The sequence below is a fragment of the Gymnoscopelus microlampas genome (genome assembly GCF_963454915.1).
Source record: "Gymnoscopelus microlampas genome assembly, chromosome: 24".
Classification (NCBI taxonomy): Eukaryota; Metazoa; Chordata; class Actinopteri; order Myctophiformes; family Myctophidae; genus Gymnoscopelus; species Gymnoscopelus microlampas.
Window position 1 is genome coordinate 8,998,426 of NC_139961.1, and position 25,080 is coordinate 9,023,505.

At 41.7% G+C, this 25,080-nt stretch overlaps 1 protein-coding gene across 1 annotated transcript in view; it reads right to left on the reverse strand.

Annotated features, from left to right (window-relative positions):
- fam184aa (family with sequence similarity 184 member Aa) overlaps window positions 1-25,080 on the reverse strand; it is a 133,783-nt gene that overhangs the window by 18,393 nt on the left and 90,310 nt on the right. The window contains exons 15-19 of the mRNA XM_084050553.1: window positions 23,254-23,368; window positions 21,554-21,651; window positions 13,938-14,091; window positions 12,318-12,445; window positions 6,805-6,989 (exon numbers count right to left, since the gene is read on the reverse strand). Coding sequence (XP_083906679.1) covers window positions 6,805-6,989; window positions 12,318-12,445; window positions 13,938-14,091; window positions 21,554-21,651; window positions 23,254-23,368 — 680 coding nt within the window. The remainder of the gene's footprint in view (window positions 1-6,804; window positions 6,990-12,317; window positions 12,446-13,937; window positions 14,092-21,553; window positions 21,652-23,253; window positions 23,369-25,080) is intronic.

Here is a 25,080-nt window from a genome sequence, read left to right on the forward strand (position 1 = left end):
ATATTCTAACTTTTTTTGGTAAATTAACGCCCTACTTGGACACACTGCAGCGTCACACAAAAGCATCAAAAGCAGCAGATCTACAAGCTCGAAACGCGGCGCGAAGCGTCGCGTTTCGAGCTTGTAGATCTGCTGCTTTTGATGCTTTTGAATTTGAATCCTGAAAAGTAACAGTTTTGGACATATGAGGTTTCCACCCGACAGAGACCATATACTGTACATGCACTTAACAACTCTTAAACTGCCAGTTTTTTTTTTTTACCCTCACAGACTGCCAGTCTTTTCTAAGCAAGTACTATTTTTTTTGTCTGTTTATTTTTTAACATTGAAGTGAATGGAGCAGCAACTTTTTGGAAAATGTTATCTCCTGGTTCTATGTGATGAACGGAAAAACGGAAAACCCCCAAAAATAAAGAATAATTTTAGAATTTATTTTTTGTAAAAAAAAAAAAAAAAAATCTTTTCTTATAATTTCTATCCCACGATTTTGTAACCCTTATTTTTCACCCGGTGCCAATTTTCTAAGTGATCCTGGGCGCTACACTCCCCTCACCAGCCTAGGGAGGCCAAGGCCGAGCTCATGCCTCCTTCAACGCATGAGCCAACTGACCTTCTTATCACCTGACAGGGGGGAGTTTCCCTGAAATGTTTTTTAAGGAGTTGTTAACAACCTAAACCCTTTGTCAACCTGTGGGCCTGGGCCCACTAATGGGCCGTGAGGGTATTGCGAGTGGGCCCCCAAAATACTTGGCAAAACACTAGGATCTAAATTATAATGTTATTATTATTTAACATTAATATTTAAACCATGGCATCACAGAGATATAGCAGTAACTTAAAGTACCACATCAGTCCCATCAATCCAAGCCAGAACACAATCAATCGATTGATCATTAAAATAAACAATCAATTGGCATAACGACAACATTGAGAGAAAAGGAAAGAAATAACAAAATAAATAAAATAACAAAATAACCATATATGCTATACTGTGTAAAAAATTACAAACTATCTGTCTATCCATCTTAATATCTATCTATCTATCCACAAACACGCACGCGCACGCGCACGCGCACGCACACACACACACACACACACACACACACACACACACACACACACACACAGTGTAAACAATGTGTGACAGTGTGTGACAGTTTGATAAATGAGCCCATAGTTTTTCCTACACCCTCCTGTGTCTCAGGAGGGAGAAGAAAGCTGCTTGCCTGCAATTTCATTAGTTGCAAGAAAATAATACCCCCCACCCCCCCCCCCCAAAAAAGGGGGGGGGGGGTACAGTTTACTTTGTCCACAGGTGTTCATACTTGACTTGTTTTTTTTAATCTTTTTCCTCTATGGATGGGAGGTGACAATACATGGGGCACAGCCATAATGAGGGATAAAAACAACAAGGTAGATGAGATGATATTATACCAGGGGTCTTCAACAGGGGGTCCGGGACCCCTAGGGGGTCCTCAGAGCTAGTATAGGGGGTCCGCCAAATCTTTGTGTGATAGGATTTCGTTTTTTTTACATTAACCCACTTGAACCCTAGAATTCCTTTTCTGAGGGGAACATTAGCCAAAAATAGCCGATCTACAAGCTCACAACGCCTCGCGCTGCGAGGCGTTGAGAGCTTGTAGATCGGCTATTTTTGGCAAAGAGGCTATAGGTGTAGAGGGAAGAAAGAGCAGACTAAGTAAAAAAAAAAACTTTAATTTGAAACACAATTTTATACAATATAGAGTAGGGGGTCCCTGCTTCATCTCTCTCTCAGCTAGGGGGTCCTTGGCCTGAAAACGTTGAAGACCCCTGGCTGTATTATACAGTATCTGTTGCTGTATGATAGAGATAAAATCCATAACAGAGACAGTGCAGGTGTGGGAATCCAAAATCCGAATGGCCAAAAGATACAAATAAAATTACAACAACACCATTGATGAGGATATTTTTGAAACCCTTTAGTGTGAATTTATACTCCATCTGCAGCGCAACGGACTGAGCATATACTGTATGTGAGGGCTGTCAACTTTCTTCAGAAATTATATTCGAATATATTCGAATATTATTATTATTATTATAAAAAAATATATATAAAAATAAATAATAATATATATATATTTTTTGTGACAGAAACAATACAAAAAACAATGTATCGAGTGCTCGGTTCCAATAAAACATATCTTTTGTTTGTTTTTATAACTTGATACATTGTTTTTTTTTATTGTCCCTGTCAAATAAACATTAAAAAAAATATTACGAATGAATATTCGAATATTGATTTTCATGTTCGAATATTCATATTTTCCCCATCTTTTCGAGGAATATTCGATATTCGAATATTAATTCACCAGCCCTAGTGTGTGTGTGTGTGTGTGTGCATTTGCGTTTGTGTGTGCGCGCGTGCGTGTGTAGTTACATGGAGGGGACAGCTGTAACATCATGATATCATGGTATTAAGGCAGATGGCCGCCCACCGCACAGCCTGCTCCTGTCAGAGCTCTGTGCCAGTACAGTTAAAGGCATTGTAGGGAGTTCAGACATAATCAAAGAAAAAAACTGTTGTCAAACACCGCCCCTCCAGCAGTTCTTTTCCCCGACCACCAGGGGGTGACGCAGGGGGGACTTTTTAAATGAGTCATGCCCAAAATAGGTTGCCTTATGCGGATACAATTCGCGGAACTGCCCGACCCTACGGTTCTCTGAATTTATATTTTTAAATAGGCTCTTTCATGATAAATTGACCACATATATGAAGTTAAACAACTAAATTCTATCCAAACGATTTTTTAAAAGTAAATTCTGTGCCTCAAAAAAGAAGTTTAGTTTATTTATGAATATTTTTTAAATTTAGGCTTAATGTACCCTACAATGCCTTTAAAGGGCAGTTCGTCATTGCTTCATCACCAAAAAAATGCTTGCTCAGGGGCAGGGAGGGGGGGGGGGGGGGGGGGGGGTCTGCTCTATTATGTTAAGTGTGTTGAGACAACTATAGTTGTGATTTGTTGCTGTGATAAAAATTGAATTGAAATTGAAAGACGATGATGTTGTGACAGGCCTTGTCTACCCTGATGATGCCAGTGAGACAGCAGTCTGAAGCCATTCAGTGTGTCTGTGTGTGTGTGTGTGTGTGTGTGTGTGTGTGTGTGTGTGTGTGTGTGTGTGTGTGTGTGTATGTGTGTGTGTGTGTGTGTGTGTGTGTGTGTGGGGTTGCATTATCATTCAGTCTGACTCATTGCACCCAGACAGAGAGAGAGAGAGAGAGAGAGAGCGAGCAAGACAGAGACAGCGACAGAGAGTGAGCGAGAGCGAGCGCGAGCAAGAGAGAGAGAGCGAGCAAGAGAGACAGAGAGAGAGAGAGAGAGAGAGAGAGAGAGAGAGAGAGCGAGAGCAAGAACAAGAGCAAGAGAGAGAGAGCAAGAGCGAGCGCGAGCAAGAGAGAGAGCGAGCGAGAGAGAGAGAGAGAGAGAGAGAGAGAGCGAGCGAGCGAGAGAGCGAGCGAGAGAGAGAGCGAGCACGAGAGCGATAGAGAGAGAGACAGAGACCTTTGGTGTCTCTCTACTGTAATGTGAAACCAGATACAGCATATCGTCACTGTCGGAGCAGAAACCTCTTATCTCCATATTCTAACTTTTTGTGTTTTTTCATAAATTAACGCCCTACTTGATCACACTACAGCGTCACACAAAAGCATCAAAAGCAGCAGATCTACAAGCTCGAAACGCGGCGCGAAGCGGCGCGTTTCGAGCTTGTAGATCTGCTGCTTTTGAATTTGAATCCTGAAAAGTAACAGTTTTGGACATATGAGGTTGAGAGAGAGAGAGAGAGAGAGAGAGAGAGAGAGAGAGATACAGATACCTGGAAATATATTACGTCTATATTTTCTATTGCTTTTTCAGATACTTCATCAGAGTTTTCCTTCTTTCCGTACGGCAGTTTGCGACATGTACCGTTCCTGGAGAAGTTCTACATGAAATGATATATACATTTCACCGTACCAGTTCTGGCAACGCTCGGGTTCTCTATAGCCGGCTTTTTCCCTGACAATGACTTGTGAGAGAGAGAGGGAGGGAGAGAGTGTGAGGGAAAGGACAAGGAAGAGGGAGAATGGAAAAGATAAGAAAAGGAAGGAAAAGAGAAAGAAAGAAAGAAAGAAAGAAAGCGAGAGAGCTAATTTCAGAGTCATTGAGTGGGTTGATCAAACCGCATGCGTGAGTGTGTGTGTGTGTGTGTGTGTGTGTGTGCGTGCGTGCGTGCGTGCGTGCGCGCGTGCGCGCGTGCGCGTGCGATGCGTCCCTTGATGCATTGCGTGCATTACATGCGTGAATCCCGGCTCACCGCTCACCGACTCATGTTTTATTAACCCATTAAAAACCGGGAAAGCATCTGTGTAATCTTACACTTTGGCTATTCAAAAATAGCAGATCTACAAGCTCAAAGATCTGCTATTTTTGAACAATCTTTGCTTCTGGGGGGGAGGAGGGGGGGGGGGGGGGGGGCAGGGACCAGGGACCACAGACCCCCCCAGAAGCAAAGATTTGAGATAAAAATATTCGATTTAATAGAATATATATTCAAAGATTTGCACACATTTTCACGATTTTTCAAAAATAGCAGATCTGCTATTTTTGAATAGCCAAAGTGTAAAATAATGCTTTTTAGCTCAAATGAAAAAGTGACACAGATGCGTTCCAGGTCTTAATGGGTTAAAGATACAGGGAGATGAAAGTGTGAATAAGGGTTTAAAAAGCAGCGACTACTTCCCATCCCATCTAAAGAGCCTTTGACTCGTTGCTTTACCACGACTAAGCGCATTCTACACCCTCTGTAACACTGGCTTAACTGGACCTCCCCTGCATTCTCTGTGTGTGTGAGTTTTGCTTTAACTATGTGACTAAGCACTTTCTACAACCTCTATAATATGAATAGGGTTAAAGGTAGGGTAAGTGGTGTTCTGTGGTTAAAATAAGTGTTAAATAGCTCTATATCCTGATAGTAATCATTGCTATAGAGTGTTTGTTCAGTTACAGGAGTCTCCATGTCTTTCCAGCTCCGTATTAAACAGAAAATGCATTTTCAGGTTCGGGATACCAATTGTATCCAATCAGGATAGAGAACTCAAGACGGGATACAGATTAAACAAGTGAAATGGGAAGTGATGTCACAAAGTGGAACACTATACAAAATGAAGCTGATGAATGGGTACTCTCTCCTGATTGGCTGAAAGTTTGCCACCTAGCTGAACATGTGTATTTTATGTTTATTAAATGTCACAAAAAATACTTAATGGATGTTTTATGACTTTAACATTATCACGGTCAATGGAGGTCGGCTCGGCCTGAAACTGTGCCCAGATTTGGAGTCGAAGTCATGGATATGCATGTCATAGACTGGCCACATGGAGTCTGAGATCCACATGGGAGCCACAGCCACACAGTGAAAAGACAAAGACAAAGTTACATAGAAAAAGCATCCATCCAGCTTTCTAAAAGGTGTGGACTGACATCAACACGCACGCACGCACGCACACACCATAGAGGCACACACACACGCACACGCACACAGACACACGCACACACGCACACACACACACACACACACACACACACACACACACACACACACACACACACACACACACACACAGCTCTATTATGTTAAGTGTGTTGAGACAACTAGTTGTGATTTGCTGCCGTGATAAAAATGAATTGAAATTGAAAGACGATGATGTTGTGACAGGCCTCGTCAACCCTAATGACGCTAGTGAGACAGCAGTCTGAAGCCATTTAGCGTGTGTGTGTGTGTGTGTGTGTGTGTGTGTGTGTGTGTGTGCGCGCGCGTGCGCGTGCGCGTGCGTGTGCGCGTGCGTGTGCATCTCACCCATAGACAGTAAAAAGAATGGACAGCGTTACGCCAATAGACTTCACTTTACAGACCGTAAATGAAGCCTATTTTTCAGCCATTTCAAATCGGCCATCTTTCTATATTGCGCCATATCCTACGCAACCGGAAATGAATGCTACTGGTTGGGTAGCTTGTCAATCAAATCATCCCGCCCCTCCGAGAGCATAGCCTACTTTATCATCAATTTTAAAATAAATGGGACAATAGTTTACCAAAACGCACATCATGGCGATTGAAAGAAGACTTTAAACTAGCGACTGGAAGCATATAGTATTCATGACAGTGTTTATTAACACATCCACCGCCAAGGGCTAATCTCATAATGTACTCACCAGTGCCAAGGTTTTATTGTTGTTTTTTGTTTTTTTCACGTCGCCATAGGCCCCGTTAAAATCCTTTAGAATGCGCGATGGTAAACAACGTGCACATGTCCCTGCGTCGATTAGTCCAGACCGCGTGTCAAACGGAGCCGCCATGTTTGAGTTCTGACCGTTTATGTTAACATGGGAAATGCGAGGAGAAAAAACTACACAGGCTATACAAGGGTTTTAGTGTGCGCCTTAGAATGGAGGCCGACGGGAAACAAAAAACGGGATCGCACTTCCGGTCGACTTCCGGTGGTGTTACACTGAAAATGGTCCCCCTAGAAAATTGAAAAAAAAATCGAAAAAAAGGAAAAAGCACCCGGACCGTAGCACTACGGTCTCGGCGCTTAACAGTTGGATTTAACGGACCGTAGGACTACGTTCTTGGCGGTGGATGTGTTAAGGTAAGAAAATCAAGTCTAAAGTTCGGCAAAAAACCCCACCCGCTTGCATTGAGAGTTATTTCTTCTGACATGAACGGTCACTTCCTACATAGACTCAATTTCACAGGCGGACGCCGGGCCCTCGGTCTCACCTGATCTGGTGGTTGGCTTCGCTGCGGACCCGGAGCACCTCCTTGCCCTTGAGCTCCAGCTCCCTGGTGAGCGTGTCGATGGTCTCGTTCAGCGAGTGGATCTCGTGGTCCAGGTCGGTGATGCGGTTGCTACGGCAACACACCTCGGCCTGCAGGTCCGAGATGCGCCCTCGCAGGTCCTGCTCCTGCGGGGTCAAAGGTCACGGTCTGATCAGGGGGGGGGGGGGGGCGCAACAGTTGACCCCCATTAAAACCTCTGTCAATTGGGCTATTCAAAAATAGCAGATCTACAAGCTCATAGCGCGGCACCGAGTGCCGCGCTATGAGCTTGTAGATCTGCTATTTTCAATCTTTTTTTGTGCAAATCTTTGAATATATATCTATTTTTTTTTTAAAGCAAACATTTTTAACTCAAATCTTTGCTTCTGGGGGGTCCCTGGAACGACATATTTTGAGATGGGGGTCCGCGGCCAAATTACATATCATTGTCTCCGCCAGGCCGAAAGGCATGGCATCCGTGTGTGTCCGTCCGTCCTGTCCGTGTGTTAGCAGCTAATCTCTGGCACCGTTGGCCCGCTCGCTGCGAAACTGTGCACACACACTCCCTGGATGCCAATTCAGAATCTCTGCCTCAATTTTTTCCCCACGGGCCTGTTATAGCGCCACCTAGAGGCCGATTTGTGCAAAACATTTTTTTTTTACATTACTCCTACAGATTTTATCCAAACGTCATGCAAATCGGTACACAGTATCTCTATAGTCATGTGATCAACACGGATCTGTCCGATTTCCCATATTCCATCCTAATTGGCTAAGGTTCGCTTCCAAAATTTGCAGGATTGGTCCGTTTTGAACAAAATGCCTCGAAAAATGAACGCAGCTTACGATTTCCGTGAAATTTCACACGCACATTCCCACTAGGCCAAGGAAGAAATGGCACCCTTTTCACATTGGCCTGTTATAGCGCCACCAGCAGGTCTAATTTAGCAAAACACATTTTTGGAACAAAATGCCTCAAATCATGAATGCAGTGTCCGATTGCCGTGAACGACCTAAGAAGAAATGGCCACCCTTTTCACATTGGCCTATTATAGCGCCACCAGGAGGCCACAATAACGTGCCTGACCTGGCGGAGACCTGTGCTCCGAGGAGCACTTTTTCCAGTTTTGTACTTTTTTTTTGGTACATTTGTAGAATCCCCCCAGAAGCAAAGATTTGATTTACAAATGTTCTCTTTAAAAATATACACTGTATATTAACATTTTTGCCAAAATGTTTTTTTTTTTTTAAATAGCAGATCTACAAGCTCGTAGCGTAGATCTGCTGTTTTTGAATAGCCCATAGAATAAGATAATGGTCAAAGTGGTTAAAATCTAAAGTGACAGATGCTTTCCCGGTCTTAATGGGTTAATCAAACTAATGGATTTAATTACAAGACGTAATCGTTGGTTCATTTCACTGAAAAGGAAAATCGATTTAGGTAGACCAAGCTTTTAACCACTTAACGCCTATGGTTGACCGGAGTGCCTCTATACTAGTGTCTTTTCTGTTTTCGCAGGAAAATAGCCGTTCGACAAGCTCACAACGCGTCGCACTGCGACGCGTTGTGAGCTTGTCGATCTGCTATTTTCCTGCGAAAGCTTTCCCCACGATAACAGAACTGATCTTTTCGCTCCAGAATGGTGATGCAAAGGTTCCTGTGTACACCCTACTTTCTAAAGGTGTTAAATAATACTGGATCTACAAGCTCACGAGTCACAACCCATTTTTTATATATATACATATATACACGCACGCACACACGCACACGCACACGCACACACACACACACACACACACACACACACACACACACACACACACACACACACACACACACACACACACACACACACACACAATATATTTTTTCAATTATAAGGTTATTATAATGACATGCCTAAAAATAGGGACACTAGGGATAAAGGGATAGTTCACCCAAAAATTCTATTGATTAGTCACCCCATGGAGACTTGAATTCATGGATATATATATATTTTTGTCTCATTCCTAAGCCAATAATTTGATGACCAGCGGACCGGTAGGCAGCGGTTCCAGTATGGAGACGTTTTGTGTCTTTTACCGGAACCGCTGCCGGTCATCAAATTATTGGCTTAGGAATGCGACGAAAACAAAACAATATCCATGAATTCAAGTCTCCATGGGCTGACTAATCAATAGGAATAAAAAGTATTTTTGGGGGTGAACTATCCCTTTAAAGTGGTTAATGGAAGTGAGTGCGTCCACCCTCCCTCCAAACCCCCAAAATGATCCAAGCGGTGGTATCGTGATAAGACACGTAACTAAACACATGCATGTATACATGGTTAGATAGACTCTACCCCCATAGATGCATGTGTGCACACACACACACACACACACACACGGACGTGCACGCACACACGCACACACACACACACACACACACACACACAAACAAACAAACACAAACACGCACACGGATGCACACACACGGGAAGGCATGAAAACAGCATAAAGTAGGTGGATATTGTGGTGCGGTTGATTCTTGATTCTTGCTGTAGTCATCAGGGAACCACACAAGACCTACATACTGTAGTTAACCCATTAAGACCGGGAACGCATCCGTGTCTCTTTTAGATTTCTTTAGGCTATTCAAAAATGGCAGATATACAAGCTCATAGCGCGGCACCGAGTGCCGCGCTATGAGCTTGTAGATCTGCTATTTTTGAAAAATCTGGAAAACTTTTTTTTTTAATTTTATTTCAAAAAACTGTAAGGATTTAGAAAACATTTTTAAGAATCGCCTCAGGTCTTAAAGGGTTAACTAGGTCACACAGGAGAGGAGAGGAGAGGAGCTGTGTGTGAGGAGAGGAGAGGGGTCTTTATCTACTTTTCACCATGACCTACATAGCCCAAAATAAGCATGTTTCCTATGAGAAATGTTCATAATGATAACATTGCTTCTTTTGAAAATATTTTATAATGTTTATAACGGTCACAATTTTCCCCCAATGTAGTGGCTCGCCCATGAACACTGCTAGTTGTGTTTCTATATGATATAGATGATACATTGACCCATTCAATCCGGGAACGTATCTACAAAACCAACCCGTCTTCTAAATCCTAACAGCTTTTTTGAAAAGTATACAGTATATATGTGGTGCTCAAACTTTTTCATGTCAAGGATTACAAATGTTCGCTTTAAAATACGATATATTCAAAGATTTGCACAAATGTATCTACAATCTGAGCTTGTAGGTCGGCTATTTTCAAATTGCCAAAGTATAAAGCGGTTTTGTAATAGCAATCAAAATCTACAATGTAAGTTTTCAAATAAGTTTAGTGGAGTACAAGTACAATATTTACCTCTGAGATGTAGTGGAGTAGAAGTAAATGTATTGACAATTGGAAGTACTCCAGCAAAGTAAACAATACCTCAAAATTGTACCTAAGTACAGTACTTGAGTAAAATGTACTTAGTTACTTTTCACCACTGCTACGGTACAGTACTGTATACCTCTGTTAGTGCGTATGCGTTCGCTCATGTTCAGCAAAACAAGGTTAATCTTCTGCCGGAGAATAATACTATATGAGCATCTCGCCACTACGACTGATCATTATTTCTGAGATCAGGACGGAGTTCCCGGAATTCAAGTTGTTGTTTATAGCGCTGGCTACGCTAATTGGTTTCAGAGGAGTATAGTAGTAAAGTGAGAAAATGAGAAAGAAATAAGGGATTAGAAGCGTGTCAAAGAATGAATCATCCAAAGGGATGCTGTACACGCAATGCCTAAATTATAACTTTCTAAATACATTTGCATGAAGGGCATTTTTCGTAGTAATTGACGTTTATGTGAAAAGTCCCTACGCTACCGTACTTTACTGTACTGCAAGGAAAACCACACAAATGTTTTTTTTTGCCACGGTCACTTCATTTATACTATTTATTACCGGGGAGTGGTGTTAATTTTGCCGACTAAAACTATGACGAAAAATGTTCGTGGACTACCTTTTGTCACTGACGAATACTAAACAATAAATACGTAAAAACTAGGGCCGGGACTTTATCGCGTTAATTTCGATCAATTAATTACATAAAAATTATCGCGTTAAAAAAATTAACGCATTTTAATCGCACTTATTTTTGCCCCGCGGAACGTTTCTCACGGGACGAGTTTCAGACGGACCGTTTGTCCCGGTGCACCAAGCAACATGCATGGGTCTCGTCTGGTCTCAGACAACAACAAACCGCAGGCAACGCAGTGCATGAAAGCATGAATGAAGACGGCGCACCCGATAGCCTGCTTGATAATGTTGGCTGGGCTGCCCCCCCGAACCCCCGCCCCGCGGGAGAGGAGAGGGGGGGGGGGGGGGGGGCGATGTGGTGCGGGTCACATGCGCGCGGATTATTTTTATTAATTAATTAATTAAACGACGATAAAACAACAGTGACAACACACTCTACCTGCAATGTAGAAATACTATGTTACAATTAAAAGTCCGGAATTCAAAATGTACTTGAGTAAAAGTATAAAAGTATCAAAATGTATTTAAAGTACCAACAGTTTAAGTACTCAAATCTTTTGAAAATAGCAGATCTACAAGCTCACAATGCATGTAGATGGCTATTTTCTAATGGCCGATATAGGGCTGAAGTGGTTACTGTATGTTTTGTAATAATAATAATCAAAATCTACAAAGTAACTAGTAACTAAATTTTTCAAATAATTTTAGCGGAGTATAAGTGTAATACAGTATTTGACTCTGAGATGTAGTGGAGTAGAAGTAAAAGTATTAGAAATTGGAAATACTTGAGTAAAGTAAAAATACCTCAAAATTGTACTTAAGTGCAGTACTTGAGAACATGTACTTAAAGACGTTTACCAAAATCCATTTGAAAACACATTTTCTCACTGTTCTCAGGTCAAATATTGATGTGCGATTAAAATGCGATTAATTTAGATTAATTCATTACAAAGCCTCTAATTAATTAGATTAATTTTTTTAATCGAGTCCCAGCCCTAGTAAAAACTATAAAATGTATTGAATTTCATCAACAGTTAAAACCTAGACTAATGTTAGTGAGGGACTAGTGGAGAAGAGATCCAGTAGAACTAAAACACAAGTCATTTTATGTTTGGTAGCGCTCAGGTGTTGTGCTCTGAAAATAGCCAATCTACAAGCTCACAAGCTTGTGGGCTTGTAGATCGGAGTGAGCTTGTAGATCGTCTATTTTCGGCATGCAACCAAGTATAAATCAGGCATTACGACGCCATCAAGGCCTGTCGTTTTAACGTGTTTTTTCGCCAGACCGTCAAAAACAATGAGAACTGGACCTCCGCATTGCTGTAATGCGAAAGTCCCAAAAAGTCAACATGTGCCTTCATTTGCCCCCCTGCCTTCCAAGTCACGTGTTGAAGCTTGGTCACTAAGTCACTGTATGACTTTTTGGGAGGGTGCTACAGTGTCGTTTTGGTGACTTGTGTCCCTACCTGTTTTTGACAGTGCTCCTTGGTTTTGTCCAGCTCCTTCTTGGCCACAGTGTTGTCTTTCAGGTGAACCTGCCTCAAATGCTCGATGGCTGTGGCGTGCAGGTGGTTCAACTCTGAACGGAGAGACGCTGCAGGAGAACGAGAGAGAGAGAGAGCAAGAGTGATGCAGAGAGATGGAGAGAGACACAAATCCAGGGAGACAGGTAGAAATAATGGGAGAGAGAAAAAGAAGCAGAGAGAGGAGAGAGAGTGAGAGAGAGAGAGAGAGAGAATGAGCAGCAGATGGAGGTCCTGTGGGTCCGTATTGATCCAGTACAGCAGAGCTGACCTCCATCCATTCCGTCTCAGAGACTTTCATTACAGGCCCCTGTCTGTCTGTCTGTCTGTCTGTCTGTCTGTCTGTCTGTCCACACAGAACACACCCAGAGCTAATCAGCAGCTAACGTGCATCTCTACAGTTTTAATGTCAAGGACATTTTGAAAAATCTTGAAAATGTGTGGAAATCTTTGAATACATATTTTTAAAGCGAACAACTCAAGTCTTTGCTTATGGGGGGCCCTGGAACAAAACATTTTGAGACAGGGGTCCGCGGCCAAATACATATCTAAAAATGTATGTTACTATATCAGTGATGCTCTAACTTTTCCATGTCAAGGACCCTAAACATGATATGTATCTTTGAATATATATATTAAAAGATTTACAAACATTTTCAAGATAAAAAAAAAAAAAGCCAACATGAAATCTAAAAATGACACAGATGTGTTCCCGGTCTTAATGGGTTAAGTACAGTTAGTATGGTGAAGGTTAGGCCAACTCTCTCTCCCCCTCTCTCTCTCTCTGTGTGTCTCTGGTGTCTCTCACCCAGCATGGCCTTAACCTCGTCCTCCTTTGTTTTCTTTTTTTTTTTTTTTTTGTAATTCAAATGTTTATTTGTTTTTCAATATGGTACAATATTTTTCCATTCTGTTACTGCATGGTCAGGTAAGTGTACTTTTTCGTGCTTTTGCTGCTTGTGCTGTAAGGCTCTTTACTGCCGGCCGCGGTGAGAATGGCGTCCGCCGAGACGCCGCCTGTGTCTATTCGACACGGGGCCAGGTTAGTACCTGACCCAGGGATACCTATAGAGGAGGTTTTGTTAGCAGTGGGGGAAAGCATAGGACATGATAACATGTGTTTTGCCTCACGCATGAATAAAGCGGTGGTTGTGTTTATGAAAGAAGAGCGCTATGTAAATTAACTGATTGAGAGTGGCACTGTGATCCGTGATCTCACTGTGGAGGTGTCGCCGTTAGCGACTCCTTCTACACAGGTTACTATATCTGGAGTTCCACCTTTCATACCTGATGAGTACAATCTTGAAGTGTTCGAATCAATATGGGCTGTGGGAGGGGTTTTGTGTATGGTGGGAGAGCATGGAGAACTAATTCTCTCTTTTGTGGTTTGTGAGAGAGGTCTCTCTCTCTCTCTCTCTCTCTCTCTCTCTCTCTCTCTCTCTCTCTCCTCTCTTTGTGTCTCTCTGGGGTCTCTCTCTCTCCCTCTCTCTTTGTGTCTCCCTCTCTCTTTGTGTCTCTCTGGGGTCTCTCTCTCTCTCTGTGTGTGTCTCTGGTGTCTCTCACCCAGCATGGCCTTGCCCTCGTCCTCCAGCTCGAAGCGCAGCGTCTGCAGCTCCTGCTCAGACTGCTGGTGGAGGATGTCCAGGGTTCTCCTGTGGGCCTCCTTCAGCACCTGCACCTCCTCCCGCTGCTCCAGCTTCAGACGCTCCTCCAGAGCCTGAGGAGGAGGAGGAGAGGAGCAAGGTTATAATAGTTTTGGTCTTTTCATTACAGTTTAGTTTTACTTCGTTTTGATTTTTTTTTTCCTAATTCAGTTATAGTTTTAATTCATTTTTACACCAGATTTGCTAGCTTGTATGTTTTTATTTTTTTGAAACTGAATAGTTTTAGATAGCTTTTATTTGTTTTAGTATTAGTTTTATTCATAAAATAACATATATTTAGACCCCCCCCGCCCTCCCCCCCGACACACACACTTTAACTTTCACTTTAACCCATTAGCATTAAGACCCGATTCTAATCCCAACAGTTTTCTTAAAAACGCATGTTTCTATATCAGTGGTGCTCAAACTTTTTTAGCTCAAATCAAGAAGTGACACATATGCGTTCCAGGTCTTAATGGGTTAAAAGCTAAATCAAAAAAGAACAAGAATAGCAGATCCACAAGATCATGAACATGTCACATCACGAAACGTTGAGTTATTTTTTTGCTATTTTACTGTGACACTGCACTGAAAGCGGCGCATTCATTTACCGGTAAAAAAAAATGAACACAAAGTTGAAATGTGGAGATACAAGGTTTCTGCCCGACAGCAACCATTGTGTCCATGGCATTGTATGGGGTGTGAAATAATCCCATTAAAACACACTGAACGTCTTTGGCGCTCGCCAAATAGAAGCCTATGGTAATCCAGTCCCAGAGTGCTGCACTGCGCCGCGCTGCGCTGGCAGCAGACACCACTTCTGTGCCAGTTTGTATAGGGCCATCATAGGAGTCAATGGGAACGCCGCCGTAATGGAACTGTCTGCGGCCCGCTTAAAGAACGGCCATTATCCTTTGACACAAGATCAAAATAGATACAGCAGCCATTGATAAGGGTTTGCGGTTGTTACTGTCGAGCTACAGACTTAAAGGACAACTGTGTTTTTTTTACAACCAAGGTTTATATTTTAGTTTTTTTACTGCTTTACTGCTTTCTATAGTTTTAGCAATTTTAGCGATCTTCTTTTACAGTGGGCGGGGGGCATTCTGTCCGGTGGCTAAATATGTCTTTTTTACACAATAAAAAAGGTCCTGTGATCTTTGATGGCCAGATGTGAGTTATTGGGGGCTAGAAGAGCTACTGTAAATAATAATAAAGAAAATGCCGGGGTAATTGTGTAAAAAACAGACAGAATGCCCCCGCCCACTGTAAAAAAAGATCGCGAAAATTGCTAAAACTATAGAAAGCAGTAAATGAAAAAAAGGTTACACTCATCTTTTATTTACTTTAATTACAATCTAAAACATAAACCGTGGTTGTAAAAAAACAAAGTTGTCCTTTAAAAGAAAGACAGACTTAAAAGACAGATAGACAAACAGACAGACAGTGACTTTGGCCATTTTCCCTCCACATCTCCTACATGGAGCGTGTGACCCGAGATGATATTGGTTGGAATCCAGCACACAACGACACCAATGGTTTTGATCATGTGGATTGTGGAAGTTTAAACGGTGGCTTTGTGGATACAGGACTCTATATGAACAAACTTGTTGTATCAACAGAACGCATTGCATTCTGTTTGTGTGACATGCACGATGCAAAGGTTTCGAAAGTGAAACTGGCCAAAATATACTGCCCTGCCAAGGTAAAGAGCAGTAACTACGAAAAAAAAAATCACTGAAAAATGGGTTTAAAAGTGATTCAACTGGTCAGCCAAATGAGATATCGGCATATAAGTGGTATTACACTAATTTTGCATCTGTTCTTGAGGTAATTGTTTATCCCCCAAAATCACAAAGGCTAATTTGACCTTTGGGATACACAAATAAGTTGGCGTGTCCAAAAACGTAGTTACTGCTCTTTACCTTGGCAGGGCAATACTGTACTGTAGATCAGCAAGCTGTTGGCTCACAGAAGCCATTGTTATTATGGAGGAGATTCAATGCACTGCAGAGGTCATGTATAAAACATGCTATAGTATCACAACCATCACATGTATGTACATACTGCAGTGGTGTAAGTAACTGAGTACATTTACTCAAGTGCTGTACTTAAGTACAATTTGAGGTATTCTTTTAGTGGAGTATTTCCAATTTTCAATACTTTTACTTCTACTCCACTACATCTCTGAGGAACATTTTATACTTTCACTCCACTACTGTTATTTGAAAACATTAGTTACTAGTTACTTTTTAGATTTAGATATTTATTGAAGAAACTAATTTCACCCGATTCTTTTTTCTGGTTCTGGATCATTTTGGCAGAGGCCCTGATTGGGTGGAGTCTGGCCAACTCGCAAAGCCGATGAGTTGGGTTGGCCAAGCAAATCGGCACAATGTTATGCCCACTGTCCACCTAGTCCGGTGTTATCACAACATTGAATTCACTAAACTAGACTGCCCGCACGCACGCACGCACACACACACACACACACACACACACACACACTCACATGTCCTCTCTTCCTTGGCATCAAAGGTTTTCTACGACTTGATCCACAGGGTTTTCTTTGACACTATCTCTTTCTTAACTTTTCTTGGCTTCTGTGTGTGTGTGTGTGTGTGTGTGTGTGTGTGTGTGTGTGTGTGTGTGTGTGTGTGTGTGTGTGTGTGTGTGTGTGTGTGTGTGTGTGTGTGTGTGTGTGTGTGTGTGGTCCAACAACACTGCACTGGTTTAAAACTACAAGGAAAGCTAGCTTGCCTTCCTGCTGCAGATCACACCGTCTCTCAAAACAATATTAAAAAATGATGCAGTTGATGAGGATATAATCACCTTAACAGTCAAAGCTAGATTACAGGTCCTTCCAACCAGACTCAATGTGTCTTCGTGGTTCCCTAATACGTTTCCTCCTCATTGTCTGCACCATGACCACACTCCAGTTACTGAAACTCTGTCACATAGTCTGAATGGCTGCTATGTATATAAAGGAATGTTGCTACAGTGGTCACCTGTTCATTCATGCACGATCTTCAAACGGCCACCTATTGGACATCAGAGGTTTTCAAAGGTTTCTTTAGGTACCTTTCAAAGTTGACGCCCACAGATTCTTAGCGCCTCCCATTGAAATAATTAGAAAGTGTAGTGTGGCCGTCCAGCCACGAGGTGGCGCTTGGTATCAAAATGTATTTTAAAAAAGTAAGTAAGGCCTGTGTTCAAAATGTTACTTGAGTAAAAGTACAAAGTATTGGCATCAAAATATACTTAAAGTACCAAAAGTAAAAGTACTGAAATGTTTGAAAGTAGCCGATCTACGAGCTTGTAGATCGTCTATTTTCTAATGGCCATGGTATAATATAGGGCTAAAGTGGTTAATGTATATGTTTTATAATCAGTGTTGGGCTATATTACTTAGGAGAGTAATATGTTACCTATTACTTATTACTCCTTTGAAAAGTAATAATATTATATAACTTATTACTTGGAATCAAGAGTAATATATTACATGTTACTTTATATTACTTTCCCCGTGCCCCCCCCTAAAAAAAAAAGACGTGTACAGTTTTTAGCCTTTTAGAACTGAATCCAATTTAATTGAACAATAGAAAACAGTTTTTATCTTTTTAAGTATTTTGCTGCTACAGATTCCATATTTGGAATTGGAACAATAATTATCCTTACAGGAACAACATAAATCTGAACTGCACACACTGGCTGCAGCCTCTCAAAAACTGAAACAGTAAACTTTTTGAACATTTCTTAACCTTTTCACTTACAACAGTCAATATTAATTAGCCAAAGTGCAAGGGGGGGGGAGAGGAGAGGAGATCAGAGCAGTGGTTCTCAAACTTTTTCATGTGAAGGACCCCCAAATTGACACTTATTAGCCCGCGGATTTCGAGAGAGAGAGAGAGAGAGAGAGAGAGAGAGAGAGAGAGAGAGAGAGAGAGAGAGAGAGTTAAATCAGGGGTCTTCGACAGGAGAGAGAGAGAGAGAGAGAGAGAGAGAGAGAGAGAGAGAGAGAGAGAGAGAGAGAGAGAGAGAGAGAGAGTTAAATCAGGGGTCTTCGACAGGAGAGAGAGAGAGAGAGAGAGAGAGAGAGAGAGAGAGAGAGAGAGAGAGAGAGAGAGAGAGAGAGAGAGAGAGAGAGAGAGAGAGAGTTAAATCAGGGGTCTTCGACAGGAGGTCCGAGACCCCTAGAGGGTCCTCAGAGTTACTGCCGGGGGCCCGGCAGTAACGTGTGGTTCCACGATGTGCTGGGAACAGAGGTACTGTAGGGGGGAGGGGAACCTGATAGCAGAGTTCCTCAGCTTATTTGGAATACTGTAGTGTAGGCTACACAGTATATCATTAACATAACCGGTTTTGCTACCTGCTACCTACCTCCCCCTACTGTCTGTCTGTCTGTGCCCACACACTGTCAGACACACACACACACACACACACACACACACACACACACACACACACACACACACACACACACACACACACACACACACACACACACACACACACACACACACACACACACACACACACACACACACACACACACACACACACACACACAATGTGCAAGTGTTTGAAAACTTTAGTTACTTTGTAGATTTTGATTATTATTACAAAACATACATTAACCATTAACCTTATATAAAGTTGTCTATTTAAAAATAGCAGAACTAAGCTACACGTTGTGAGCTTGTAGATCTGCTATTTTACATTTTGACATAACGTGTGAAAGAGGACTTTCTGCATAACAAGTAGAGAGAAAGAGAGAGAGAGAGGGAAATACTCCAGTAAAGAAAAAAAAATACATAAAATCTTTACTTATGTACAGTACTTGTGTAATGTAATGTGTTACTTTACACCACAGTAAAATGTTTGAAAATACACTGTTGTGTAAAATGTTTGAAAATATTTTGATGCCAGTACTTTGTAGTTTTACTCAGTAACATTTTTAACACAGGCCTTTTACTTGTAACAGAGTATTTTTATATTGTGGTAACAAAAACTGGACATTCCGCATGGAATTTGCAAGCTCATAGCGTGGGATTTAAACCCGGGCCGCAAAATTACTGGACATCAGCTTTAACCACAAGAGGGACTGTTACTTAAGCATTTAGGGTTGACCTTAAAAGGCAGTTGATACCCAGTTAATACTGAAGACAGAGAGAGAGGGGTGCTTGAGCTAATGTGAGCATTTTTTCCACCACTGAGAACATGATTTAAAAAAAAGCTAAATTCTCCCCCAACCCCCTCTCCCTGCTGACTGTAGCCTACCTAACTGTGTGTGAAGGTGGCCAAACTTGTTTTGTGACAACAATGGCCAAGCTTGAAGCCACTGACTGTCTATTAGCATATGTTAACCATGATCCTCTCTCACTGAATGAAAGGAAGGGGTCGCGACCAGCGTTGCCATGTTTGCTTATTATAAGCAACCTGTTTTTCTGTAAAGTTGCTTGTAAATATTGGTAGAAGCTGGCTGCTTTTTATTTGAGAACTTGAGGTGCATATAGGTTTAATGTGCTCATGTGGCCTATAATAATCAATCTCTTTTGGGCTTGTTTTCATAGACCTGTTTGCTTATTTCTCTCGCAAACTCTGGCAACACTGGTCGCAACAGCTGTCTCCTATGACTGAGAGAGAGAAAAAAAAGAATGAGAAAAACACTGGCTTATCCTCTGTTCTTTAATTGTTGTTCTTCAGTGGTGGAAGAAGTACTCAGATATTTTACTTAAAGTAAAAGCCACCACATATACCACATAAAAATACATGTAGAATGTCCCGTTTCACAGGTTATCAAAATATATAAAAATCCTTTGAAAATAGCAGATCTATAAGCTCACAACGCATGGCTATTTTTAAATAGCCAACGTTTATATAAGGCTGAAGTGGTTAATGTATGTTTTGTAATAATCAAAATCTACAAAGTAACAACTAAAGTTTTCAAATAATTGTAGTGGAGTAAAAGAACAATATTTGCCTCTGAGATGTATAGTGGAGTAGAAATAAATGTACTGGAAATTGGAAATATTCTAGTAAAGTAAAAATACCTAAAATCTTTACTTATGTACAGTACTTGAGTAAATGTAATTTGTTACTTTACACCACTGTAAAATGTTTGAAAATACACTGTTGTGTAAAATGTTTCAAAATAGCATTGTGAAAATTGTGAGCTTGTAGATCAGCTATTTTCAAATAGCCTATGTATAAAATAAAGTAAAACTACTGGAAATTGGAAATACTCTAGTACGTAAGTTTGTTTTATTAATTCAATGATAAATTGTCTGCATTCATAAGTTCTCTAATGACTTCTGCTTTTAAGAAATAAACTGCAAGTAGAGTAATTGCTTTCCTCTAATCTCTTCTGCCACCTACTGTCCACCTAAAATGAAAAACTTAAAACACCCCCCCAAGGCATAGCCACACCCCCAACCTTTCACAACCTAAGGTTATGGTGGGTTATGGTGGGTACCTTTCAGAGACTCCGGTGCGTATGTGAATAGGTGACCACTGTAGGCATGACAGAATTGTTGACCTATTAGTCAAGGACATACTGTATGTTTCATCATTCTGCCAACAGGTACAGTATAAGCACTCTTGTGTTTCAACTGCCATGTTCATGCGCAATTGAATGAAAATGATGCCTTTTCAGATGTCACAGCTAATACACCAGATGTTGTTGTTGTTGATGAGGACAGTAGAGAAGTGACCATGTTGGAAGTGACATGTACATTTGACCACAGCCTGGAAGAGGCATGCCTTACCAAGGTGCTTAAGTACCAACGTCTTAACCCATTGAGACCTGAAGCCGATTCTACATGTCTCCTAAATCTCAACAGTTTTCGGAAAAACGTGTGTTTCTATATCAGTGGTGCTCAATCTTTTTCATGTCAAGGACCCCCACAATTATATGTATTTGGCCGCGGACCCCCATCAAAATATTTTGTTCCAGGGACCCCCCAGAAGCAAAGATTTGAGTTAAAATGTTCGCTTTAAAAATATCTATATTCAGAAGATTTGCACACATTTTCATGATTTTTCAAAAATAGCAGATATACAAGCTCATAGCGCGGCACCGAGTGCCGCGCTCAATACTAAAAGTGTAAAATAATGCTTTTTAGCTCAAATCTAAAAATTACACAGTTCCAGGTCTTAATGGGTTAAGGATGCTATTATATAGAGCTTGGTTACACATGTAAACTGCTTGTGTTCATATTTGGAAGCCTCGGCAATGTCCATAAATCAGTTGTGAGAGGCCTGCAGATTGCAGGAATGCCCAGGCCGAGAGCTGATAAGGCATTGGCTAAACTCTGTTCAGTGTTTGTGATAATTTGCATAATCGCCATATATGGAGGAGGCGATGCTTCCTGTATCCGTGATCTGTATCCTGTTGAGTTTTACCGAGTTTGTGATCTACAACTGTTTGTTAAATGTGAAGGCAAATAAATAAAGATGTGTTATGTGTCACGTGTGCCTGTGTGGGGGGGTGTGTGTGTGTGTGTGTGTGTGTGTGTGTGTGTGTGTGTTATGTACCCTGATCTGGTGTTGTCTGGCGTCCTCCATCGTGCTGAGAGCACAGCAGTGAGCCTCCTGCAGTCGATGCTCCCGCCTCTGGTGCTCCCTCTGCAGCTCTGAGAACGCACGCGCACACGCACGCACACACGCGCACACACACACACACACACACACACACACACACACACACACACACACACACACACACACACACACACAAGATCGCACGCACTGGTATCCTAGTGTCTTTGAGGCACTAAACTGTTTCTCAACACACTGTATACACATGTATGTGATTATTGACGTTGTTGTTGTTGTTTATTTACTAGACTTTCATGCTCACTCTGCTCTGGATATAAAAGTGTCTGCTAAACGCCTGTAAAGTGACTGGTTATGTAAATCTGACCTTGACTGATTCCAAAAATGTTACAATAGTGTCTTCATTAATCACACAGCAACCCTTGCATCAACCCTTGCACCCTTGGCGAAAATAGCCAATCTACAAGCTCAGAATGAAGCGAATGGAGCTCGTAGATCGTCTATTTTTGCCAAATAGATGTTACGTAGGGGGGAAACGGAGCTGATGGGATGAGCAGTCCTCCAGAACGGACCCGTCCTGTACAGTAAGTGTGTATCTTGTGAAGCGCTCATCTTCACACTTGGCGTATTTGGGGTCAAATGTTCCCCGGGTTCTATGTTCCCCACTGTATCTTAGGGCAGTGCTTCTCAAACTTTTTCATGTCAAGGAACCCCAAATTGATAGGTATTTGGCTGAGGAGCCTCATCTGAAAAGGTTTTGTGCCAGGGATCCCCAGAGGAGAAGATTTGTGTAAAAAAAATGTATAAAGCAATTGAAAATCATCTAAACCTTTTCACGATTTTTCAAAGAATTTCAAAAATAGCAATGCACAAGATGAGCTTGTACATCTGCTATTCTTGAACAGCCAAAGTATAGTGGTTGAAATCAATGTGATGCTGTATTAACACATTTTGCTGGGGACCCCCTGGGACCACACCAAGGACCCCTGGGCCTTAGGGTTAGTGGTAGTGAAAGCGGGGGACGTGGAACTAGAACCCGGTCCTTTCTTCTTGAGGACCAGGAAGAAGCAACGTCGATGGCCAAGCCTCTCAGAAACAGCCAAACGTTCCAAACGGGCACCGCACTCCTCTATCTATCTACAAATTCAAGGAATGTCTGTACTGTATATAGCCGTCCCTCGCTTAAAACCAGAACAACTCATCCAATCAAATTTCACACGTGGTGGGTGATTTGCTGAGGGCCAAAAGGACACACTCAACACCAGGAGTTCTGAGTGTGAAGTTGATTGGATTTAGCATTTCTCCCGAACGGGCCCCGTTCCATACAGGCACAGATCGATGGCCTCATAGCATAACAAAAACACAAATCACCTTTTGGCTAAGTGACCTCGATAACTAAGGCAAAAAGTGAAAAACTATTTTTTCTTGAATCAAGCAACTTAGAAACTGTCAGGCAAAAGCCAGAGTCAAAAGCCAGAGTAGATGTTAAAATGACCCCAAACATGTTTGAAAGTGAAATATCCCTTTAACTCTGTTCATACTGACACGTCAGTAACATCTAAATGAAAACACAACCAACAATCAATTCATTGCATTACCTCCAGCTGTATTCTAATTGTCCTGTCAACATGGCTTGCTTGTGAAACGGGTTCGTATTCTGATTCCCGATTTGTTTTTACCTTTGAGCTGTTGGCTCAGGAGCTCCCTCTCCTGGCTGAACTGAGACTGCAGCTGCTGAAGGGCCGACTGGGACTGAGACAGCTGCAACTCCAGAGACTGCTTCAGCAGAGAGATCTGAACACACACAGAAAAAGTACTCAAATGTATTACTTAAGTAAAAATAATATAATATCAATCAATCAATAATATCAATACTGCATTGTAGAAGTACTCTGTTACAAGTAAAAGTCCGGAATTTAAAAAATACTTGGGTAAAAGTACAAAAGTATTGATATCAAAATGTACTTGAAGTGCCAAAACTAAAAGTACTAAAATGTTTGAAAATAGCAGATCTACAAGCTTGCGACGCGTTGTGAGCTTGTAGATCTGCTATTTTCAAATAGCCTATGTATAAAATAGGGCTAAAGTGGTTCATGTGTGTTTTATAATGTACTAATTGATATCTGCAAAGTAACTAGTCACTACAGTTTTCAAATAATTGTAGTGCAGTAAAAGTACAATATTTGCCTCTGAGCTGTAGTGGAGTAGAAGTAAAAGTACTGAAAATGGGAAACACTCCAGTAAAATAAAAATACCTCAACATTGTACTTAAGTACAGTGCTTAAGTAAATGTACTTAGTTACTTTACATCACTGCTTGAGGGAGTGCAGAACCCCCCACCATGCAGAGACTGCTCTGTGTCAAAGATGATTCTCTCTCCGCTGTCCGCTCCTGAAGCACGTTAATCCTCTCCAGGATTTAGGGCTGTGCGAGTCTTCCCTTACTTAACCCATTAAGACCGGGAATCGCATTGGGTGTCATTTTTAGATTTCTTCTTTTCTATTAGTGCGGCACCGAGAGCTTGTAGATCTGCTATTATTTTTTTTAAATCGTGAAAATTCGTGCAAATCTTTGAATATGACACTTTTTAAAGCGAACATTTGCAACTCAAATCTTTGCTTCCGGGGGTCCCTGGAACAAAATATTTGACAAATCTTCACGGAAAAAATAGCAGATCTACAAGCTCATAGAGCGGCACTCGGTGCCGCGCTATGAGCTTGTATATCTGCTATTTTTGAATAGCCCAACGAAATCTAAAAATGACACAGATGTGTTCCCGGTCTTAATGGGTTAAGGTAACATGGATTTAGAGTAAGAGGGTGGGGGGAGAACCAGAGCTATATATTGAAGGTTGGAAGTATTACATTATCTACGGTAATGTGGATTTTGGAATAAGAAGTGGGGTTGGCATTGGATTTGGATTTTCGTGGGCGTACCAAATGGCAGGTTAGTAAGTAGACTGCGGGGGGGAAAAGATCAATAGTTCAACTTTCACTCAATAGGGCTTAGGGGAGGGTTGATATGGAGCAAAGTTCTACAACACTTTAGGGCACGGTCACACCGCGCACCTTTATTTTAGCTATGGGGCACAATCTTTGCTTTTAAAAATCTTTCCGCGTGTCGTGCACATCTTGCGTTTATGCGCTCTAATGCGCCTGCTGGTATTTTGCCATTCAATGCTGGCCGCAAAAAAACGCACAACCGGAGTTTAACCGCAGGCAACCATATTTTGGTGTGACCGTGCCCTTAGTGGTAGGTTGATATGGAGGCAAAGGGCTGAAGGATGGAGTGTTTAATTATAATCTTATACAGTACTGTGTCCAAATCAACACAGGAATTGAGGAACATTTCCCAACACAATGTTGGTAGTTTGCCTCTCTCTCCCTCTCTCTCTCTCTCTCTCTCTCTCACACACACACACGCACGCACGCACGCACACACACACACACGTGTGCACGCGCACACACGCGCACGCACACACACACACACACACACACACACACACA